At 36.5% G+C, this 25,915-nt stretch overlaps 1 protein-coding gene across 1 annotated transcript in view; it reads left to right on the top strand.

The window, feature by feature from the left end:
- Nucleotides 1–25,915, top strand: part of LOC116469905 (leucine-rich repeat-containing protein 7) — a 145,994-nt gene that overhangs the window by 54,144 nt on the left and 65,935 nt on the right. Inside the window, exons 11-15 of the mRNA XM_032155621.2 lie at nt 655–766; nt 975–1,155; nt 2,638–4,318; nt 8,463–8,603; nt 17,527–17,646. Coding sequence (XP_032011512.1) covers nt 655–766; nt 975–1,155; nt 2,638–4,318; nt 8,463–8,603; nt 17,527–17,646 — 2,235 coding nt within the window. The remainder of the gene's footprint in view (nt 1–654; nt 767–974; nt 1,156–2,637; nt 4,319–8,462; nt 8,604–17,526; nt 17,647–25,915) is intronic.

The raw sequence follows: 25,915 nt of genomic DNA, 5'->3' as shown, positions 1-25,915 counted from the left end.
CTAGATTAAGTGTGAGAAAACCAGGAACCTCTGGAAGAACACATGGTAGAACCTGAGAAATTGAGGAGATGATCACTGGGATACAGTAGAAAGTTAGGAGGAAAGCGGCGGGAGGAGCAGGGTTTATAGGACCCGACAGTGAATTAATGTGGCTAGGGATGCACAAAAAAAAAAAAAAAAAAAAAAAATTAATTGGTCAGTGATATACTTTCCTCTTAAAACTCTTAGAGTTCACCACTTAGAAGAATTACATGTGTATATATCATATTTGTGTGAATCATACTGCTCATATATGGCTTATCATAATTCAGTCTGGTGTTCTAATGAGTTATATCTCATCTCTCCAACTAGATTATAAACTCCCAGAGGGCACCAGCCACATTTTGTCTTTCTTTAGAACCTCCACAGTTCATGGCACAGTGCCAGGCATATAAACAACATGCAAAAAACATTGATGAATAAATGGACTCACATTAGAAAAAAAATTTTAATGCTTAACTCAGAGATACATATGGTTTCTTTCTCCCAGTGCCCCACAGTGAACTGAATTCTAGAATCACATTTTTGAATCTGAGCCAAATAAAGATACTGCCACTTTGGTTAACCATTGTTTAAATGTTTACTTTCCTTGTCCTGTATTATTATATCTCTCAGGATTCTTTTGTTCATCCAGCTAATGAAATGAGGATTGGGGAACTTCACCCTTCATTAGCTGAGACCCCTCTGTACCCACCCAAACTTGTTCTGCTAGGGAAGGACAAAAAAGGTAACATTGTGAACCCAGTGTGGAAAATATGCTACAAATGCATGTGCATGATGAATCGCCAGTTGTAGATGATACACCATATTCTATACAAATGTTTTACAAATATGCATTTCTAACCTTAATCGGTATGGTTTCCATTTTTCATACTTGCTTTTCCGTGTAATTGTCAGTGTCATAGCATTATAACATTTTCCCCTTTAAATTTCAGAATCAACTGATGAGTCTGAAGTTGACAAAACTCACTGTCTGAATAACAGTGTTTCCTCAGGCACTTACTCAGACTACTCGCCTTCCCAGGCTTCCTCGGGATCCTCTAATACGCGGGTTAAAGTGGGGTCCTTGCAGACAACAGCTAAAGATGCAGTACATAATTCTCTGTGGGGTAACAGGTGTGTTTAGAATTCCCTCCTTTTGTTCCCAAACGTTTATTTTCAGCAACTTTTTAAAAAATGGAATCTTCTTAATTTTGGAATTGTATTCAGCACACAAGTGGCATAGAAGACAGAAGGGGCAGGTAAGCAAATGGTGTTCGCCTGGGACTGCCCAGAACAGATGAATCCCCTTACAGGGAGAAGCCATTGGTTAAGGAAGACATGGTAGGAGTTAACAGGATGAGCTGGTAGAACAAAAAATTTAAAAAAATAAAAAAAATGTGTTTGCCCACTGATACTTATTGATGAGACATGGATGTTTTACCATGCAAAATGGCATTAGGAATTAAAATAAAATGCCAGTAAAACACTTATGTCCAGAGTAAGTGTTCAATAAATTTTCATTGCTATCGTCATCATAATTTTATCACCACCTGGAAAAGTCAGGATGTATTTTAAAGTACTTAATCTTTCCAAAATGCCTCGTCCTCTATATTACTCTAATTTTACAGATGAAAAAACAAAAACCACACACAGAGCACAGTAAAGTCAATCAATAAGGCAGTGTTTTCCCAGTTCTAATTCCATTTTGTAACTTGTTGCTGTGTTTTACACTACAAATAGCAAATTAAAATTATTATATGATATAGGTAGTCAATAACTTTTACTCATATTTTACTGACAATATTGCCACTGTTGGCAATGTCTTCTTTAGTAATTCATGAGTAACTTTTCCTATTCATTGATGCTCATAATAAAAATCTTAACTCTGTCAGTTTGTAAATTCATTATTTGCATTATTTCAGTATCTGCTAGAAATAACATAGTCAATGGTACAAACATGTCAATGATCTAAAGTCATAATGTAATTTACATTCTACAAAACATACCTGAATATGCTACCTATACAATAGCATTTAGTGTCTTCAAAACCTGACCTTCCAATAAAAGTTATCTGAAGACAATGTAGATTCATTAGATACACCAAGCATTTGTAAGAAAGGTACTCTCAGCCAATAGTTTGAAATGTACCAAATCAGACTCTCCAGGAATGGGTATCGGGAATCATGATTCTAATTATCAGTCAGGTTTCAAGACCATTACTTAAGAACTACATATTTCCTTCATTGATTCCTTCAACAAACGTGTATTTAATACCTACTATGTGCCAGGCATTAGTCTAGGCCTGCAGAGAAAAAGATCTCTACCACTGTGAGTTTACATTCTAGCAGAGCACACGATACAAGATACAATACACGTAATAGATAAGTAAATTATATAGTATATTAGAAGGTGATTATCACTAGGAAAAAATAGAAGTTAAAGCAGGTAAAGGGATGGATTTTTAAAATATGAAATAATAATGCTATCTTAATCATAAGTCAGGTGAGGATTATTGATCGATTAAATAACGATGATGGCCTTCTTTGCTGCTTGTTCTCTTTCTGCCAAAGACCCAACTTCGTCCTTTTCAATTTCTCCTTCCCATTGTGTTCACAGGATTGCACCATCTTTCCCACAGCCTCTTGATGCAAAGCCATTACTCAGCCAGCGGGAGGCTGTTCCCCCAGGCAATATACCACAGCGTCCTGACCGGCTGCCCATGAGTGATACCTTCACTGACAACTGGACTGATGGCTCGCATTATGACAACACAGGGTTTGTTGCTGAGGAAACCACAGCCGAGAATGCCAACAGTAATCCTCTCTTAAGTTCGAAATCTAGAAGCACATCTTCGCATGGACGCAGGCCTTTGATCAGGCAAGACAGGATTGTTGGTGTTCCCCTGGAACTCGAGCAGTCTACACACAGACACACACCAGAAACAGAAGTGCCTCCTTCCAATCCTTGGCAGAATTGGACCAGAACCCCTAGTCCGTTTGAAGACAGGACCGCTTTTCCTTCCAAATTAGAGACAACCCCCACTACCAGCCCGTTGCCTGAAAGGAAAGAACATATAAAGGAATCTACTGAAATACCTAGTCCTTTTTCTCCAGGCGTACCATGGGAGTACCATGATTCCAATCCCAACACGAGTCTTAGTAACGTCTTTTCTCAAATCCACTGCCGCCCGGAATCTTCTAAAGGTGTTATTTCAATTAGCAAAAGCACAGAGAGGCTTTCCCCCCTAATGAAAGATATCAAGTCTAATAAATTCAAAAAGTCACAGAGTATCGATGAGATTGACATTGGTACATATAAGGTGTATAACATACCATTAGAAAACTATGCTTCTGGGAGTGATCACTTAGGAAGCCACGAACGACCAGATAAGATGCTGGGGCCAGAGCATGGTATGTCCAGTATGTCTCGAAGTCAGTCAGTCCCGATGCTGGATGACGAGATGCTCACCTACGGAAGTAGTAAAGGGCCACAACAGCAAAAAGCTTCTATGACAAAAAAAGTCTACCAGTTTGACCAAAGCTTCAATCCTCAAGGATCAGTGGAAGTGAAAGCCGAAAAGAGGATACCACCCCCTTTTCAACACAATCCCGAGTACGTGCAACAGGCCAGCAAAAACATCGCCAAGGATTTGATCAGTCCCAGAGCTTACCGAGGATACCCACCTGTGGAGCAAATGTTTTCGTTTTCTCAGCCATCTGTGAATGACGATGCTGTGGTGAATGCCCAGTTCGCAAGCCAAGGGGCCAGGGCAGGCTTCCTGAGAAGGGCCGACTCCCTGGTGAGCGCCACAGAAATGGCCATGTTCAGAAGGGTCAATGAGCCTCACGAGCTGCCCCCAACTGATAGGTACGGCAGACCCCCATATAGGGGAGGGCTGGATCGCCAAAGCAGCGTTACAGTGACTGAGTCCCAGTTCCTGAAAAGGAATGGCAGGTATGAAGACGAACACCCTTCATATCAAGAAGTGAAAGCTCAGGCGGGCAGTTTTCCGGTTAAAAACCTTACCCAAAGGAGGCCATTGTCTGCAAGAAGCTACAGTACAGAGAGTTACGGTGCCTCCCAAACCAGGCCAGTTTCAGCTAGGCCTACTATGGCAGCTCTTTTGGAAAAAATACCATCTGACTATAACTTGGGTAACTATGGTGACAAGCCATCAGATAACAGTGATTTAAAGACGAGGCCTACTCCTGTGAAGGGAGAGGAGAGCTGTGGTAAAATGCCTGCAGACTGGAGACAACAGCTGCTTAGACATATAGAAGCTAGACGGTTAGACAGGGTATGTCTGGCGTTTCTCTGTAAGAATATCCCTCCTGCCTTTAGTGTTACTTTGTTGGCATTTCTAAGCACATGTAGTGAAGCATGAACTACATGAATGAATTAGATGATCAGTATTTTATTTATCTTTACATTGTGGGGAAAATGGATCATAATAGTTTTTCATGGATGTGGCTAAATGCTCTTTGAGAGTTCATAACCTGCAGGTGAATTATTCATCAAATCGAACCCAAATATTGTTAAGAAAGAATTCGACTCCATTAGAGGGGACGGTGCTTCAACTGCTTTCTAGCCATTAAGGCAAAATGCCTCTCCTAGGACACAAAACTGTTCTCTAGTGACCTAAAGAGTATGATTTTTATTGAACCTATAAAAAGTGGATATTTCCCCCGTTTCTGAATGGATTCACATATTAAAGTCAGGCCTAATTTGTTTCCAAAATTTGCACATAGTTACTGCTATGGGACTACTAGTTATTATTTCCAATGAGCAATAATTTTCCCAGCAAGAAACAGAAAAATAAGCAGGGATTAATTGCCCTCCTACACATTATTTTATTTAATAAAAATCCTGCCATTTAGAATGTTGGTTTTTACATAGAAAGAAATGTTTAAATTCAAATTATACTACAGACAACAAAAATAGTTGATGTCTTTATGAAGACAACAAACAAAAAATTAGTATGTATATTGCAGCAAAAAAGAAAATTAATTATAGTTCAGTTAAAAATTGAGTCACGATAGGCGAGGCATGGTGGTTCATGCCTGTAATCACAGCACTTTGGGAGGCCGAGGCGGGCGGTCAGGAACTCGAGACCAGCCTGGCCGACATGGTAAAACCCCGTCTCTACTTAAAATACAAGAAAAAATTGGCCGGGCATGGTGGCGCACGCCTGTAATCCCAGCTACTGGGGAGGCTGAGGCAGGAGAATTGCTTGAACCCAGGAGGTGGAGGTTGCAGTGAGCCGAGATCACACCACTGCCCTCCAACCTGGGTGACAAGGTGAGACTCCGTCTTAGAAAAAAAAAAAATTGAGTCCACAGTAAAGCGTGTAATACACAGGAATCAGGGACAGAAAAAAATCATATGATGCCTAGAATTACATTTTGTTGCCTGTTCAAATCTCTCTAAGAGAAACCTGGTACTCATTTTCTAGAACTATCTTCAATTGACCATCGTCATTCAGTGTACTTTATGGCTTTTAGTTTAGAGGGCTTAATGTGCTCTGCATTGACATTAGAATCTTAAAGATCCTTTTTGTGAAGATGGGTCTTTTTGTTCTCATTTTCTAGGGCTGAATGCTCAGTGTAAATTGGGGATCTGGTAGTAATATAGTATCGCATTGTCTCACTCAATCGTTTTATTATTTTGTTTGGTGTCCTGCTAAAAGCACAGGTCACTGCATTTATTATGTATTTCTTTAATACTGAATTTTATGTTTACAGGTTTACTCTTTTCAAATAATTACATTGCTTGTAGGTCGTGTCTACATGACAAGAAAACAATTTTTTTTAGGGAAAGAGTGAACTAATAAATGTGGGTGTGGGTGTTAGTTTCTCAATGTGGAAATTGGTTCTGCCTTGCAAAATATTTCATCAGAATGTCTGTTTCAAATAGGTTTGCTCAGTCCCATTGAAGGGAGCCTCATCAAAGCCTCATGACTGGCTGTCAGTGGGAGACACCTGGTCGGTTGTCACCATGCCTTACCTCAAGTATACCCTCCATGTAGACAGATAACTTGGAGGGCGAAAATATTTGGGGCCAAATAATACAGTACAGTTTGGGAACTCTGGCCTCGTGTAGACACGACCATACGTAACAGGGTAAGATGAACTAGTCAAGAAAGGTTATAAGAAGCTTTTTGGAGCATATGTACAATGACTAGTAATTTGAGGCAACAGAGGAATGAGTGAAAACAACTAATGAAAAGGAAAAGATAAAATTCTAAGCATTTGGTTCCATCACTTAGTTACTGGTGTCCCAGATCAATGATTCCTCTCCTTTGACCCCAGCCACTGAAAAGTAGGCGACTCCTCTAGATGAAGCAAGAATTTTAAGCAGGAATATAGGGTTAGGGGAGAGAGATTTGAATCAGCAAAAGTTTGGAGGCCCTGCCTATCCCAGATAACAAAAAGCAAACATGTATTTTTCATTGCTATGATGACACTTGGCTTCTTAGTTGATCTTCATATAACCTCTGTTTGTGTACAGTTCCCTAGGTGTCTTTCACTTTTCAAAGCAATTTCAATGTACATTCAATAGCTTCTCATTTAATTCCAAGAAATTAACTTACCTTAGAGTATTGCTTTGAGTCATCAGATCCTAGAAGCTCTTTCTTTTGTTTTCTCCAAGTCACGTTTCTTTCTGTCTTTCAGCTGAGTTACTGAGCTATTCAGGCTATATCTCTCATAAAACTTCCCAGCTACTCAACCAGATGAATTCAAGGTACCGAAGCACAGACTTATTATGTAAAACCAGTTTCGACATAGCTGTGCTACTTAACATTCTGTCCAAAGGCAGACTGCACCAGATAAATAATGTGCTTCTTTCCCAGTGAAATTTAATTGAGTCATTTGAACCCTGAAAATCAAATAGTTACACAAGAAATTACAAGATCTCTGTCCATTCCACATAAAAGACAATTGCCTAGAGACTTGGACATTGGATAAGCTTAACAGTTCAACATAATGTTGGTAAAAAATCTAAGTGTTGACCTTGAAGAGGCAGCTCCAAGAACTACCCTAGATAAAAGATGCTTGTTTTTTCTTTTAGTTTAACCACAAGGCCCATGTTTTCACTGCAGAGCCACACTATGACAGGGAATTTAAAACATGAACCCATATGTCTGAGACTGCTTCTGTTCTGCGGAAGCTGAGAGAGCACTAGACTGGAGGAATTTTAAACCTTTAAGGAATTTTCCAAGTGCTAGATTGAGATGCTCAGTGTCTTTTTCAATTTTGGCATGGCGGCAATGGAAAATCTCTATATGAAATAATAATGAATCCATAACAAATATGATTGGTAGACAAGCACACCATCAGGAGTATAATAATCCTTCAGCTTCACTCAATGAAACTTTGATGCTAAAAATCATTACTTTGATAATATTGCCCTGAGAATAGAATAGCTGCCTGCTGTTAATGTTCAGTAATATTTGGCTTAGAAAAAGTGTGCTAAGTTAACTTCTGTGATTTTTTTTTTCCAAAATGAGAGAATTACTTAAAGGGGGCCAAATGCTGTCAATGATTACATTTCCATTGTAGATAGAAGGAGGAGATTGTACTGGTGGAAACAATGTGATAACAGGGTATCTAAAATTTTACATTTAATTTTTAAATAAAGTTTTATAGGAAAAAAATTATCAGTCACTTAAACGCAAATACCACCAGAGTGTTCTATAGGTATTTGTATATATTAGATAATTAGCATTAATAAATCAATAAATTATGACTGCTTTAATATTACTATGCAATTTCTTTAGTTTAAAATATAATTTTTAAGAAACAAAAAATAGAATATTTGGATCCACATAAAATGTATTTGATTGGTTTCGCTGAATTAATAAGTAAGTTCAATCAAGCCTATGGTAAGCTCAAATGACATTTTGACCAGCTGTTTTTCTGAGTTGCTGTAATTATGCCTACAGACTGAGCAATGAAGGAGACTGATTTTGGCTTTAACATTGCAATGCATTAGCTTAAGACAATTAGAAACTAATATTTCTCTTTCACAAGTGATGATCTCACAATGTGAAAGAGAACAAAGATCTGCAGCTGGTAAAATTGAAGAGCTCACTGTTCGAATTTTTAAATGAATAGACTACCACAGACGAATAATACTTGTCCAAAGTCACTACTACCACGATGTATAAGAGACAGAATTTATGACGTTGAGTTAGCAGCAGATGTAAAACAGAATGTATCTTCTTTGCTTTTTGTCTTTTCTGTAGTTTTGGATGGTACTCATTATGTGCATAACTAACACTGTTTACTGTATGCTTCTGTCTGATCAAGTGCATGTTTTTTAAAAAAGTTACTGTTTGCCTGCCTAAAGTTAAATGTTACAAATTTAAACATGTTCATGTAATTTATCAGTTTGTTGAGCATGTGTTCACACCCTGTCACATGATTATTTCCTCTACTCAGAATGCTGCTTACAAACACAATACAGTTAACCTTGGCATGCTGCCCTATGGAGGTATTTCAGCAATGCATGCAGGCAGAAGCATGACTTTAAACTTGCAGACTAAGTCTAAATTTGATCATCAAGAACTACCTCTTCAGAAAGTAAGTATGGACTGCCCTACATGTGTCAGCATACCAAAGCCAATTAATGTCGTTTGTTCACTTAATGTGTTTAGGCTGTACATACAACCCTGCTTACTATAGGCTCCTATGAGTCCAAAAAGCACAAGGGCAAATAATGTAGAGCCTGAACTCTTAGCCACTAAATGAGTATTTGTAGCTGGACTGATTATCAGGTTCCTGCTTTTTGGATTGAGCTTTGCTTTTTGGATTGAGCAGGTACATGGCTTTTTGTGTTGCTTCAAGGTTCATTTTTCTTATTATTCATTTCCTTTTTTCCTCCTTTGTTTTTCTTTATTTTGTGTTTATATATATGTTTTTTACTTTTTTGGAGATAGTCCTATCGTCCTGGTGATGCATTCTGAGAACAGAGCTCAAAATTATTATTGTATTTCAATGGATTATTTTGGAAAAGACATAGATTCCTAAATTAGAATCAAGTAGCTGGTACTTATAAGGGCTTCTTCAGCCCATTTTTTTGCAGGAACTATAACACAGAAGAAAAATATGAGAAACAAGTTTGTGGCTTTTAGGAAACTAGGTTGGTGGAAAAGTAGCAAGTTTGCTTGGTATTAGATGAAAATGTAGGAACACTGAAAGGGAATATACTGAAAGAGGAAACATTTCCATTGTTAAAGGGAGATTTCTGTTTGTTTAATTCAGCCAAAACTGAGAATGCACATTTTACATTTAGATCGATTAATGCCTTCTGTCTTAGTTACATTTTAGTGGAAACCAATGAGTCATTTTCACAGTATGTCATTATGCCTATGTATTTATATAGTCATTAGCCTAGTAAGTTTTTATGAAAAAGCAGTGCAAAGTAGGGATAATAGAATGACAGTAACTTCTCAACACGTCTTCCCTCTTAATAAAATGAATGAACTTTATGACTCACCCCATCAAAATGAGGGTCATAAGACCTCGAATTCCTGTTTTATTGTTAATCTAGTTTTTTAACAACATTCCCAAACTGTGGACAGTTTGGTTCATACTGTGAGTAAAATAACAAAATCAAGAAGACATTTATAGCCACAGCTTTTTATCACTCACCATAACTTAAAAAAAAACAACACTAAATTGAAAACTTTTGAATGTTGTTTTTGGTGTGCCCGGTCTGTACTGCAGGACCAGTGGAGTGCTGGTAACTTTCTCTCCAAGGAGAAAGACAAGGCCTTGATTTGTGGTATCTGCCCCTGTCAGCAATATAAATACTCTCCCTGTGGCTAATTTCAAGGTACCAACTTAATGTCACTGAACTTAGAATTGGGAAGATTCACGTGCAGTTGACTCTCGTGAGCCAGTACAAATTGGCTCCAATACACCATCAGCATGACTATTTTTATTTGAGTTCCTACTTTAATGGAACCTGTTCTTCATGTCCTCTCAGATGCCCCAGACTCTCATCCTCTTCCCTAACAAAACCAGTTTTCAAAAAGACCTTGAAACTTAACTGCCTTAAGGAATAGATGAGATATCACAACTTTAAATAGGCACCTTTCTTATAGGGCTTGCTAATTAAATAGAAATAAAACCTTGTATTAGTCTGCTCTCACACTGCTAATAAAGACATACCCAAGACTGGGTAATTTATAAAGGAAACAGGTTTAATTGACTTACAGTTCCACATGGCTGGGGAGGCCTCACTATCATGGTGGAAGGCGAAGGAGGAGCAAAGTCCCATCTTACATGGCAGCAGGCAAGATTGCTTGTGCAGGGGAACTCCTATTTATAAAACCATCAGATCTCGTGAGACTTATTCACTACCACGAGAACAGTATGGAGGAAACTGCCCCCATGATTGAATCGTCTCCACCTGGCCCCACCCTTGACACATGTGGATTATTACAATTCAAAGTGATAGTTGGATGGGAATACAGCCAAACCATATCAAACCTTTAAACTAAAAAAACGGAATTTCAAAATTCAGTGAACAAATTAAAGAGATCTTGGCATGATGGAAGCTATTGCCTGAACCCCCCTGAAGTTATATGAAGATGCCCCTATTTTGCTGAATTTTTGGCCATATTTACTTATCAATCTGTATGACAATATAGATATATACGGTATCTGAAAATGCCAATACACTTGAAACAGTGTTTCCTAACATCTAAATTACTCTCCAGATATAAATTAGGTATCACTGTATTAGCATATTAATTTTCTGATGTCATTTGGGGTACCCTAGAGAATGGACTCACTATTACTGCGAGCTCTAAGGAGAAATAATACAGAGTTATATTTGGGGACTTTCAATAATCCTCAGTTGAACAGAGATGACCAAAACGAATTCTCTTTGGAAGCTACATTAATTGCAAATCAAGAATCATTCAAGTATTGAAAGACTCCACCTCAAAATAAATTATCATCAATATTTTATTATCTGCACCAAAAAAAAGAAGAAAAATAGAGAAGGCGAGGGAGGAAAAAGATACATAGGCAGGGCAAGTAATGCATTACTCCAAAAGATTTTATGATCCACAACTTACCACTTTAAGTCCTATAAACTTGAAGCATTTAGGCATCTGGGACAGCTTTCCCACCCTGTCACCAAAGCAGGAACCTTATCAGGCACTGGATAGTTAATCAGCTGCAATAATAGCTCTGGGTTCTGCTTCCTCCCACGAATTCCAGTCTAAGCCTCTGTCCCTTCAGTTTTGTACCCTGATACGTCTCTCGTACAGAGCTTTCATTTGAAAATTTGTTAGGTTTTTCTGCCACACTCTGGAGTCAAACTCTCTTTAAAATGCAATCTCTCCAATTATTCCTCCTGGGCTCCACTGACCATTGCTAACAGGTCCCATGATTGAGGTTTAATTTCCCTGAACCCTTCTCCCCAGGAGAGGAGATAGGCAAAAATTACTTAACTTTGATTTAGAAATGCATAAAAATCTGTTATAACATGTTTATCTTTCTACTTAAGATAGTAAAAATTACCGTCTCCGGTCCTTAAGACTTCTTTGCAGCCCCTAAATACTCATTAGCCATAAGAACTCCACTAAATTATAGGGTAAGACCAATTTATAAACAAACATTTTCAGTAAATAAAATTGACATAAATGTTTCTTCTCCTGTGGAAATTCTGGAGCTGTCTCTTTTATTCATAAAATTATTGAATGATAATACTGGCTATCTCTAGTTAGATGCTGTGGAAATGACTCTGGGGTGTCCTAGAGAGAATGAAGGAAGTTTCCTAAGGAATCTAATGTTTTCACCTGTTAGAATTTAAGCACTGGAAGTGGAGTTGTAGTATCCATTTGTGCAGGTGCTGCTCTCTGAAGGAAACATGTGTCCCCACCCTCTCTGTTTGCCAAGGCTTGCCTCTTGCAGCTAGGACAAAGAGGACACTTTTTTATATTTCTTGTCCTGCACCAAGGCTGTCTTTAAACAAATTTGTAATAAACTAATTAAAGGATATAATTATTTGTGAATGAAGCCTGAAGAACTCTGCACTTGATAAACTATTTACATAGTGAATATTTATATGAACAAAAAGGGAACGTTCTTCAAGATTTTCCAATGTATTTTAAATATTTTTCGTTTTCTCATATTTACTACATGTCAGATCAAGTATGGTACATTTTTCATGTATTACAAGCTAAATATAGGCTTTCTATACTATAAAGAGTAAATTACATCTTCTATAATTTTATAGAACTCTTTAAGATATTAAGAAAATGCCAACAAATATAACCAAATTAGTTTAATAAATTTAATTTCCTTAATATATTCATTTATTTAGATGTTTACGCTAATTTTCCAGAAAATTTAGTAATACTTAGGAACCAGAACATTTAGAACATATAAATCTTTTATTAAATTATAGAATTATTAGTATTTTCTATTGATTTTTTATTCATTCAGTCATTCATTTATTCATTTATCATTTATTTACTGCCTTTCCAAAAAGCATATAAGGCAACTTTCTATGATGTTATTAATGGTTCCATGTGCTTCTTTGGATGTGTTTTATTTGTAATTAAGCTTAGCTATCGTCTTGAAATTTTATGTTGTCATAGAGAAATACAAATTGTAAAATGCCAGTTCAAACTACCATTTTTAATATCAAAATTAATGGTAGAATGGATAGATATTTCCACTGGGAGAAAAATAAAGACAAGGATTTATTGAGAATCTACTATGTACCTGGTGCTATGAGGTACTTTAACTATATTTTGTCTTGCAACTCATAAAACCCTCAAAGGACATATTTATCTCCATTGTATAGATGAGGAAACTGAGGCTCATGTGTCACACGAAAGAACTCACCTGTACTGTCACTGTTTCACTGTCGTAACTCCTGCCCTTCGCATAGTAGTAGGTAGAATTTAAATCTGCTTCTGCCTGGTGCCCACATACATACTCTTTCTACTCTGTGATGATGCTTTCTCAAATGTTTGTAAAACCTAACATTTTCATAGAACATGACTCATGGGTTAAAAACTCTTCCATACGCATTATTACCTCACGTCGTCTTCAAAATTATCTAGAGAAGTAGATATTATAGGATGGAGAAAAGAATGCACAAGTAGAATATATTAACTAATCCAAAACATATCGTGACCCCAATCATGCCCTGTGTGCTACAGGCTAGTGCTTTCTTAGTTAGCTGAGCTTAATGAATGCTAGTAATTATCTTGTGCTTTTTCAGATCCACTTGCATTTCCTGAGCACTCAGTATCACCAAGAATTATTTTTGGTAGCAATGAAAGGCTTAAGGTTATGGACCCGAGAAAATAACTCATTAATCATCCAGGCTACTGCAGCCCTAGACACAAGCAGGGCTGGGGAGAAAATCATTGGCCTTTGCTATCCCCATGTCTGCAAGTGGCCGGCTGCTAGTATGAATAGTGTGGTCTCTTCTATAATGGATAAGTTGATAATTTTCTCTTGTTCATTTTCTAATTTCTACCACCATAACAGCATACCATAGCATCCACTGCTTATTGGCTTATTGAATTAGGCATTAATATAAATTAATTATAATTTCAGGTGAGGGAAGGCTAAAATAGTATAAATATATGTAATAAATTATCTTATCAGAGAATTTTGCGTGGAAGAAATTGGCCTCACTATCTGTTTTACTAAAGTTGATTGAAATTAGTTAGTTGATATTCATCCTACCAGATTTTGAGTTAGAGAAATTTAGATAGCAATATTTGCACCTAAACTATTTTTAAATGTCTAATGTCCTTTCTTTCTGGATATATGCAAATGACTCAGTATCAGATAGTACCGACATTTGGTATGCATTTATTCACCCTAGTGCCAAGGCTTATTGGCTTATTTAATGCAGTTTTTTCTGCTGAAGGCAAAGCAAGATTTATGCTGCACCTCAGGGCAGCTCATGCCTATAATTTCTATTGATTCTGCTGCATTTATTATTGGCTACCTGTCCCTCAAGAAAGATTCACTTACCTTTCTAATTATGAAAAAAAGCTTTCAGCCTATAAATCCAAATAAATTCTTATAGACAGTGACTAAATTTACCAAAATAATAATTTAGTACTCATGTGGAATTTCGTTATAATGGAATTCTGGTTTAAAAATAACTTGGGCATTATATTACCACCTTCAGATTGAAGCCCATTAAATCACTATCATTTAGATCCAAGCTTGGCATATTTTGTAATTCCTATTTTTTCCAAAAGATATGATGAAAATGAATAATATAACAATAATTTCACTGGAAAAACTTTGGGAAAGATTGTTTTTAACAATTTTTACTGCAGATTTTTTGAATCTGTGGTAATGTCCTTTATGAACCATGTGCCAATTACTTAGCAAAAGAGATCCTTGTATTCTTAAGGAATGTGCCCTGAGACCTTTGCAAATTGCCAAATTCTAATACCACTCTCATATAATCGTAATAATAAGTGTAATCTCACAGGCATACTGTACACCCATCACTTAGCAAAGCTGCTGTACCATCTAAGCTTATTTAACTCACTTATGTGACTACCGTGCACACACGTTTATACACACATATATACATAAGAACACGCATACGCACTTACTCATACAAATACGCACACATACGCACTTACTCATACAAATGTGCAGACATATATAGATATAAAGAGGCATACATATGCATGCACATTTATGTCTCAGCAAAATTAGAAGTTACTTGATCAAATAGACGCTTGTGATCATTCATAGCAGTCAAAATTATGAATGTTAAATCCACAAATACCCACACTCATCTTTGGGCATAGCATCTGTTCAGCAAGACATCTACTCAGCATTATTGCATGTCTTATCAAATACAATTTCTGATTTTTCACTAAATCACACCAGCCATTTTCTGTATTATTTTGAAATATTTAAAGACCTGCAGAATTTAGAAGCTAAGGAAATAGTGCATTGTGATGATTTTCTATGTTATTATCTTTAGCTATATATGACGAGGAAAATAAAACTCATTCTTACTCCTTAAAATATCCAAAGAAAATATCAAGAATGTGGTATAAAAAATAATTGAATTAATAGCTGAACCTCAGTTCAATTATTTTCTCTGGAATATTGAATTTCAACAGTGATAGCTTCATTTTTTTTAACATTTTTCAGTAGCTCCTTTTAGCCTTTAATAGAATTTTAACTGCTAAGCTACTCAGTTTATATACAATAGCTATACTCCTTTGGGAAAGAATGTGCACATGATTCTCTTTTTGGTCTGCACCACCACCGCCACCACCACCACCACCAAATGTCAATAAATTGTTTTTAATGATCTTTCTATTTCTGCAGACTTAAGCCATCCCTAAGGTGTCTCATGTAAGAAAAACAAAAAGGCCAGAGTATTCTTAAAAGCAAACTGCTTTCAGGAATTTCCTTTAATTTTGCTACCTAGTGAAAGTATCTTTTTAATGTATCTGCATGTTTATGTTCCTTTTGGCCCCTGTAATAGAGACTTGGTGTGATTGTTAATTCTAATTTTAAAAAGAAATAGATTAATTTATAAACTAATGAAGCACCTACACCATTATATTAGGATTTTGACTAAAAGGATTTCGCATTTTTTAACACCAAAAAGAATTTTGTAATTCTCAGTTTCTCTGTAACTGGAACCATGTCTGGGTGGAGGAAATACAGATGGAGATGGGGATGATATGGAGAAAAAGGAAACCTGTGTTAAATTCTGGCCACTTCTTAAAAATCAACATTGCACAGACCTGGCCAAATGAACGTACTAATTATCCCACTTCACTAGCAAACAAACTAAGTCAGAAAAGACAGATACTAAAAATTCAAAAAGAAAACACTGGCCAGTAATGCTTAACCCGAATAATTATGTTTTAACTCTTAATTTTAATTTTTATTTACCATATTTTAATATCTAGAAAAAATTGTGTATGGGCGTATGTAAACATATGAATCTGGAAAAGGTACACACTGGAAAAGCAATGCTGGAAAACAGACAGTCATTGAACAGCTACCTGCTTATTTTGAAGTAACACATACTTTAAACGTGTTGTCTAGATTGAATTTTTCAAATAAACACACATCAATTCATTCCTAACTTCGGAGCTTAAATTCAGTATCTTTTTTCTCTTTTTTTTCATACTTTTTGATAGGCTTATGAAAAAAGAATTCACATAACCAAAGAACAAGAAGAAAACTGAGTTAATTTTCATTATATCCATTACATCCTAGGAAGACTTCATCTAGTATCATAATATATCCTATTTTAGAATTTTTCCAAGCAATGCTTTTAAAAAATGCTTGTGGTCAGAATGCAGGTAAGGAGGTTCTATCATTGTTTTTCAGAAGAGAACAAACTAAGACCACTCAATATAACCAGATAAGGCTTAGCAAACAGCCCATTTTTAACATGTTTTGATGAGAATAGCCCAGTTCTCCCTTTCTAGGGTAGGTGGACAATTCCTTACACAAAGTGTAGCTGCACACTTTCTAGCTGGGCTTTATCAGTAGGGATCCTTTAGAACATGTGCAGAAAATGGCATAGGAAACACTGGATATAATAGCTCAACCACAGAAGAATACCCTCAGGAAACCAAGAAGTACTTGTGTATCTTACACACTAGGGAAGAAAGGAGCCTTTGTGAAAATATATGTAAATATACCATTGTACATCCCTCCACTGGAGGCTTTCTGACGGTATGTGATTGCTTGCTATTACTCAGGTTAGAATATGAAATCACCCAAAATAAAGACAGGCAGGTATTCGTATTTGTTAAAAATAATAAGCATGAAATCAACCAAAATAAAATATTTATGAAGAGTTTAAATTTTAATATATGTCATTTATATAAATAAATAAATTTGGTAATCAAAACACTCATGATTTACTTACACTACAATTCTAATAGCACATTTTTAATAGCATATTTTTGATGCCCCCCCAAAAGCTATTTGTTGATAACGCCATAGTACCATAAATCTTGCACTATGCCAGTGTTAGCACTCTTTGGGATTAGTGCAAGGCATAGTCTCCCAGAATCAATACAAACTTATAAAATTTATTTTAGGTTATGGCTTAGAATATTAGAACTTATATTCTATGTATTATGTGGTTTCAATTTCTATTCTAAATGGTGAGATTATACTAAAATTAAGCAAGTTTTAAGTGCTGTGGTTTTTAACAATTGTAACAATTGGTTAATTTTATTCTGATTATTTTTATTCAGGTACTGTAAATAATCTAATTTTTTCCTTAAAATTCAGTGAACAACTCTAAGATGGTTATTTTAATTACATTTTTCGTTGCTTCCAAAAAGCTTTCAATTTACAGTTCTTACCCGGTAAATAGTATACAATATTTCCAGTTCAGGATGTATGTTTTTCTGCAATTAAACGAAATTAATTTTACCATGATCATTAGGGACTCTTTTCAGAAAACTCTGCTACATCACTAAAGAATGCCATACCATTTTTGCAATAGACCCCGTCCCAGCAAAGCAACATTTTAGACAATGGACAAGAAGATGTATCTCCTAGTGGCCAATGGAATCCTTATCCACTTGGGAGGCGGGATGTACCTCCGGACACCATTACTAAAAAGGTAACCAATTTTTAATTAACGAGACAAACCATGAACCTTGCACAATCTACTGCAATATATAATATTTTGTGTCTTATCATCATTTCTAAGTTTGTGATAACTTTAAGGTAAATATTATCCTACTACACGAGTTTGGTTAACTGTAAGTACATTGAAACGAATGGAAAATAAACACTGCCAACTGTTCAAAGTTGGTAATGAATGTTTATAAACAACATCCTGCAACCTCTCTACAGATACTCTTACCTCTTACCACCCACCTTTGAAGGGCACATATAGAATAAGTGACATACTTCCGACTCTCTTGGCTTTAACAGTGTGTTATAACCAGTTTGCATAAAAGAAAATTTGACTCACTACTTCTAAAGTTATGACAATTGATTCGGCAAACATTTAGTGAACAACTATATGTACATTGCTATGTGTGGAGCACTTGCTAGATATTGAGAAACAAAAATGAAAAAGACACAGTTTCTTACTTCAAGAGCCTTTTTATCTAGTAAGGTGTGCTGAGTGATAAGTAGGTAATTATAATATTACATAACAGATCCCCACAATGGACTAAAAAGAAAGCCACAACTTGGGATAAGATACTTGCCACATATATGAGAGAAGGGAGAATTTGTATTCTAAAATATATTCTTTTAAAGCTCTTACAAATCAGTAATGAAGACATACAACACAGTTTTTTAAACTGGTAAAATACAAGGGGAATCAGGTGGGTAAATAAATACTAAAACAAAACTGAACCTTTTTATCAATCAGGGAAATGCAAAAGAGATGCCATTTACATTTACTAGACTGGCAAAAATTAAGAAATGTGAAAAATACAAGTCGTTTGTAGGTATAAGAGCAATGGAAACTCTTTTAGACTTCTTATTGGAATATGAGACATCATCACTTTGGTAACAAATTTTTCTGCAAAGCTGAATATGCACATACCCGACATTCCATCAATTCTCCTCGTAAGGTATTAAACTAGAAAAATTATCATACATGTCATTCAGGGTACTTGAAATGTTTCCAATACCAGAAAACTGGAAAAAGCCAAATGTTTACCACCAGGAGAGTATGTAAATAAATTCTGTTAATCACACAAAGGAATATTTCAAAGCAATGAAAATTAGTAAACTATAATTACAATAATGTGTATTAGCTTTAGAAACATAATTTGAACGGAAAAAAAGTTTCAGGAGATGGCATACATACATAATACCATGTTTACAAATCCCAAAACAAGCAAAACTCAAAATATACTATTTAAGCATAAGTACATAAGAAACCTATTGTTATAAGTAAATGGTAAATATAGTATTCAGAATTGTGGTTATCTGTAAAGGTAATGTAGGGGATGGAATCAGGGAGAAAGTGGATATTATTGTTGGAACTATTCTAATTCTGAAATTGAATTATGGTTCTTTACACTCTACTTTTTTTTTTTTTTTTTTTTTGAGAGGGAGTCTTGCTCTGTCGCCCAGGCTGAAGCGCAGTGGCGTGATCTCTGCTCACTGCAAGCTCCACCTCCCAGGTTCACACCATTCTCCTGCCTCAGCCTCCCGAATAGCTGGGAGTACATGGGCCTGCCACCATGCCTGGCCAATTTTTTTGTATTTTTAGTAGAGACAGGGTTTCACCGTGTTAGCCAGCATGGTCTAGATCTCCTGACCTCCTGATCCGCCCGCCTCAGCCTCCCAAAGTGCTGGGGTTACAGGTGTGAGCCACCGCGCCCGGCCTACACTGTACTTTTTAAGCTCATGAGTGTTCATTTTATAATTGTGCTTTGTAACCTACATATGTATTACATACTTACATTCTTTGTAACTTAAGTGATTTTTCCCTTGATGAGTGCTTTCAAAAATGCATTAAATATCAAATTTTATTTTATCCAAAATATTTTGTAATGCCACTGATTTACAGGCATTTATTTTATGCATGTTATTAATTTGACTATTGGGTAATATTCAGCACCACAGGTAAATATAATATGATGTGGTTAATGCTAAGATGGGATACAGGGCTATGACACTACCTGGAAAGGGCACCTGTTTAGTGAGGAAACTAAGTGCAGTGGTGTCAAATAAGACTAGAGGGATAAGCAGAAGCCAGATCATGCTGGGATTTATCCTGTGGGAAATGAGAAGGGGAATATAAAGTATTTTAAACAGAGAAAGGACATGATCAAATTTTTATTCAAAGAGCACTCTGACAGCTTTTCAGAGAATGAATTAGCGAGGAGAAAGACTGGAGGCAATGGAACTAGTTAGGAAGATTCTATAGTAATTCAGGTGAAAGTCCATGGAAACAATGGCTGGCGGAAAGAAATGCTGTATTAGTCTGTTCTCACATTGCTATAAAAAACTACCTGAGACTGGGTAATTTATACAGAAAAGAGGTTTAATTGACTCACAGTTCCTCAGGCTGTACAGGAGGCATAGCTAGGAAGGCCTCAGGAAACTTACAATCGTTGTGGAAGCAAAGGGGAAGCAAACATGTCTTCACATCATGGTAGGACAGAAAGTAAGAAGGGGGAAGTGCTATATACCTTTAAACAACCAGATCTCATAAGAACTCCATCACAAGAACAGCAAGAAGAAAATCTACTACCGTGATTCAAACACCTCCCACCAGGTCCCTCCTTCAACACGTGGGGATTACATTTGGGTAGGGACACAGAGCCAAACCATAACAAATTCATAGATCCAATATCATGATAAATGCTAGAGCCAAAACAACTTTGTGATTGGACATAGGGCATAGAGATAGATAAAAGTTCCAAGGTTGATACCCAAGCTTCTAATTTGGTCAAGTGAGTGATGATGTTCCATTCACTAAGATGGGAAATACAGAAAGAGTAATAGGTAGAAATGGAGGAAGAGAGAAGAGTTTAGGTTTTTACATGTTGATTTGAGGTAGCTTTAAGGCATCCGAGTGGAAATGTTCAGTGGATGTTTGGATATATTTATCCTAAGTTCAGTAGAGAAAACTTAGCTGGAGATTCAAATTTAGGAATCATCAGAACATGTATTATTGAGCCATGAGTGAGGCAGAAGGATGACACAGAACTCCATGGAACAGAACTCCATGGAACACCAACATTTAAGACATGTACAGTACATAGGAAGAATAGGCAGAAAATAAATAAAGATTGGATCAATACAGTGATTTTACTGCAAGCTGTAGAAAATTCAAGGGAAGCATTGTTGAACTTCAAGGAAATACTTCACTAAACATAAGAAGTAGTTGAGATTTATACTATGCCTCAATTTTAGTACTTCGTTCTCTCTTATTAAATACTAAGAGTTTTATTTTCCCATTCCACTCTGCCCTCACGCTGTTGGCTCTATCCTAAAACTGGTTTCTCTTATAAGATTACTACCAATGACGATTGGTAATATGAGCTTCGTCTTTCAAATCCAGCAAGAGAGAGAAGCAGGCTTCCAGTAGCTCTCTCTTATGTGCAAAACCTTTCTTCCCTGAGTCTTTCAACAAGCCTTATCTTACATCTCATTGACCCAAAAGAGCTAAGGACTTTCCTATCCTAGAAAAAGAAATGGAGTTATATGATTGGCTTTGGCTGATCAGTTGGCGTAGAGTAGACAGGGCTCTCAATTTCAATTATGCAAGAAACATGTAAAGGAAAAACAAGGGAAAGTAGCACTTTGGAAATAGTGAGGGAAAAATGTTTTAAGGAGGGAATGGTCAACTGTCAAATGATGCACAAAAACGTCAAGCAAGATAAGTATGACTAAAACCTCCTTGGATTTAGCAACAAGGAAATCACTGGTAATCTCAGCAAAGGAATTTGCTTAAATGATGGGGTGGAATCCATAGGAATCTACATTAAGGGGTAAGTAAAGAAACCTATAAAACTCAAGAAAGAAGTAATGTACTAAATGTACCATGTCTTCTTCCTACTATTATGATAAGCAGGTTCTGATTATCCCATATTATAGCAATTTTGCCTAAAATCTGAGATTTCTGAACCTATAAATAGATATGTCCACCTATCACCTCTCAGAGTAGAGACAACAAGGACCACTTTAAATATTCCAACTTAGTTTTTATTATATGTTATATATTAGTTGAATAGTCAAGTTAATATTCAGTGAGACTCAACCTAAGGAGAGAAAAATGGTCGTGGGAGCATTAGCCTGGGCTGCAAAATTTACCGAAATAGATGTGATAATTATACTATTAGTTACTGGGTTTCTATTTGACTCTACGATGACATGTTTAAAAGTTACCATGATTTTTGCAGTTGTTACGGAGTGAGTAGTTAGGCTAGACATAATGGGGTTGGAAAGATAGAAACTGAACTATAAATTGAATGGGGAATCAAAGGAGAATAACTGGTGAAGAATTCTTAGCCAGTGTCCGATTTGAGTCTATTTCTCCAAGCCTCTGTCGATTTTTTTTTAAAAATCTCACCCCTCTAACTAAGCCATCAGAAACCACGGTAATGCTGTAGGGATTTGGAGGGAAATTATGGAAAGTCTTTGACTGAACTTGTGGCTCTCTGTTCTGGCTATCATAGATTTTTGCTTACTCATGGCCATCCCAGCCAGTACTTCAAGCACTACAGAGGACAAATGTGGGTATCTTCCAAGCTGTGGATCCAAAACCTTAGACACATAAAGTAATTGGACAAGAAGTGTTTATTTCTCAGAATTTTGCTCCTGTGTCTATTGTCCCTGTCCTGTGCACCTGAGAGTGGCAAAGTGATGGAAAAATGCCAAGAGTGTTAAATGCTGTCTTTTTTTTTTTAATGGAGTAAAAGTAGGTGGTAGATTTTATTCCTCTCTTACTGTGCAGTCCCAGACTCACAATTTTATTTACTTATTTATTTATTTTTTGGCAGAGTCTCTCTCTGTCACCCAGGCTGGAGTGCAGTGGCGTGATCTCGGCTCATTGCAGCCTCCCCCTCCTGGGTTCAAGTGATTCGCGCACCTCACCCACCCAAGTAGCTGGGATTGCAGGCATTCACCACCACGCCCGGCTAATTTTTGTATTTTCAGTAGAGACAGGATTTTGCTGTGTTGGCCAGCCTAGTCTCAAACTCCTGACCTCAAGTGATCTGCCCGCCTCAGCTTCCCAAAGTGCTGGGATTATAGGTGAGAGCCACTGTGCCCAGCCCTTTGATGTCTATTAGTATTAAAAGTTTAGGATTCACTGCTAGAAGAAGGTTTTATAGCTATGTAAATCTGCCACCCCAAAATTCCAGGCAGTATTATATGAATACTTTAAGAACTGCTGTTTAAAACTTTTGCAATTGCTGAAAACAACCATGGTTTCAGAAGGAGAATTTGTATTTTAGAATCGTATCACATCACTTCTCTTACTCCTACAGTCTATTGGATTATGCCACAGTCACTATAGTCAGAATATTTGGTTCCATGTATTAAATCTTTACATAAGGCATTGTGTTAAACGCTTTAATGTATTTATTTTTCTAATTTTCACAGCAACTATATGAAGTAAGCACTATTATTTTGTTAAAGAAGAAACTCATACTCAGAGGTTAGGTTACTTGCCAAGCTCACCTGGGTAACTTATTTTATATTTCCCTCCTGTATGTAACAGAAAATAATATGAAGGTGATATTATAAAAGATAAATGCAAAAACATGTCATTTTAAATTCAGACATTGCACTCCGATTTGGTCAAATCCTCTATAGGGATGACAAGGCTGTTTTGCCCTAATTCTAAAATGATACTCTTTTAAAATTATTAGGAGTCTTAAACACATTGAATATCCGTAAAATGTAAAATTAAAGGATAATATCTGCAAGGGTATGTTAGAATGTGGGAGCAGAAAAACATTGCAGCCAAAAGGCTACCGTGACATATTAAAACCAATGAAACCAAACACTGTGCTTCTGGAATGGATAACCAAGGAACTATAAAATCCTAGCATTTTAAAATCTGAAAATTCTTTAGTAACAAAAGACTAGGCGTTCAGAGGTCTCCTTTAGCATCAGTGACTCTTTCCACCCTGAGTGTCTGTTCCCTCCCTGAGTGTTCTAGGTTAAGTGCATGATGACTTGGCAGTTGGATTAATAAAGATGGATAACAAGGGTCAACATCAGGATGGACACAGAGGAAGAGGAAGGCTTTAAAAATTTGCTGATTCGTTTTGGCTCACAAACTTACCTCTTATGCTGAACTTGCCTGTGATTTTCTCACATCTACAATATCAGTTCAGCTATTAAGCACTTAAGGATTGCCGGGATTATCATCTCTGAGACATGCCTAGGAATTTATCAGAAGAAGAAGAAACTAGAAAAATGTGTGTGTGTGTGTGTGTGTGTGTGTGTGTGTGTGTGTGGTCATTTTCATGTTCTTATTATTCTTCCTTTACCCCACCCCACCCCAACCCCAAATTGTAATTTTTGCTTTTTCTAAAATACTTTTTTAAAGATTTTTTTATTAAGTTTCTCAGGAGGAATATTCATTTCTTATTTTAATTATGGTATTTGTCATGTTTTTTAATGTAATACATTTCAATGTTTCTTTCTATAAAAATTTAGAAAGGTAAGATCTAAAATATCTTTTGAAAATCATAAATTGTTTTTCTGTCAACCATATGGCCAAATCATCATTTGTGCTTTAAAATAACTGGATCAAATTTCTACTGGGATTTCACTTGGTAATGTAAGTCAGTCTGTTATAAAAACTTTTCAGAAGATCAGAGTAAACCAATGTCATTTAAAATAAGTACAACTTATTTAAAAGATATGTAAAAGTACAACTTAAGAAAAATCACCTTAACCTATATATCTGGAAATTTAAATAAATACATTTTATTATTTTATAAATATCTAAAATAGATAATCATGTCCAGTCATGGTGGCTCACACCTGTATTCCCAGCACTTAGCACTTTGGGAGGCCGAGGCAGGTGGATCACTTGAGGCCAGGAGTTTGAGACCAGCCTGGCCAACAAGGCAAAACCCCGTCTCTACTTTAAAAACGTCAAAAAATTATCCAGGTGTGGTGGTGTGCGTCTGTAGTCCCAGCTACTGGGGAGGATGAGGCGTGAGAATCACTTGAACCCAGGAAGTGGAGGTTGCAGTGAACAGAGATCATGCCACTGCACACTCCAGCCTCGGCGACAAGAGCAAAACTCCAACCCCACCCCCCCCCAAAAAATCATTAAATTACAGTCACTGAAAAGTAAATTTATTGAAATTGTTTTCCACTGAAAAGAAATATTGCTATCAGTACTCTGTGTATGTAGAACTGGAACAGAAGTAACTGTAATTTCTGGTTTTTGTAATTTAACTGAGAATAGGCATTGTGCTGTTGAGGTCCAGCAAAAGGTTGGGGAGAATGTAGCTTATTTAAATAGAAATAGAAGAAAGTCTGAAATAGATGAGAGAGAGAGAGATGAGGATTTAAATATTGGAAAAAAAATAGATGGCAGAAAGTAGAGTAGAGCATGAGGCTGTAAGCAAGCAAGTCAAGATGTGGAAGAAGCAGATGTGAATATCAACCAGGTAAACATCACATATCAGAGATGCTGAAATAGAATTGTTTCTTATTTCTGTTAACCTCAAAGTCTTGAATATCTGTTCTGGTTTAGAGTAAAATTGAAATTGAAAAATGATTCTAAAACCTGAGGGATTGTCAATGCTGTAACTAAATTCTCCTTTTGTACAGAAGCAAATATATGAAGTAGAATTGTTTTTTGCCTTAGGCTTTGTATTTTTTCCTTCCCAAAGAAATGCCTGTTGTTAACAGTGAAGAACCCCCAAGAGTTACGTCTTTACTTCATTGGTCCATAAGCAAATGAGAACAATCTTCTCCATCACTGGGAATAATACCAGTCTCGATCATCACTTCTCTTTCCTGGTTCTCTTTCCCAAGCCTCATTTTTCTCCTCCGAGAGTAGCAAAGTTTTCACTGATGAGAGTTACTGTTGTTTCTGGTAGACTAGGCCGTCACTAAAACTCAGAAACAAATTGGAGTTCCTTATAGAGAGTCATTCTCAATCCCAAACAGCTTTCTAAATGCTAGGAAAAGGGATCTCTTGAGTCATTAGGTAGATGGAGAGTCTCTGTTTCCCTCATCTTGTTCCCCTACCCTGCTTTTGGTGGTGTCACTTAGAACTTTGTGTCAAGCGGTATAAAGACTGCATTGGTATCTGTGGTAACAGCATATTCTGCTGAGGCTGTTGAGGAAAAGTAGCTTCAAGAGACAGCAGCCAAATGCATTCACTGTCGGTAAGCTCTGCCCAGAAACGAGAAATGAGTTCAGTGAAAGGCCAGATT

The sequence above is a fragment of the Hylobates moloch genome, unplaced genomic scaffold (genome assembly GCF_009828535.3).
Source record: "Hylobates moloch isolate HMO894 unplaced genomic scaffold, HMol_V3 SCAFFOLD_5, whole genome shotgun sequence".
Lineage (NCBI taxonomy): Eukaryota > Metazoa > Chordata > Mammalia > Primates > Hylobatidae > Hylobates > Hylobates moloch.
Note: the sequence above shows the minus strand (reverse complement) of the source record. Positions and strands in the feature narration are given on the sequence as shown.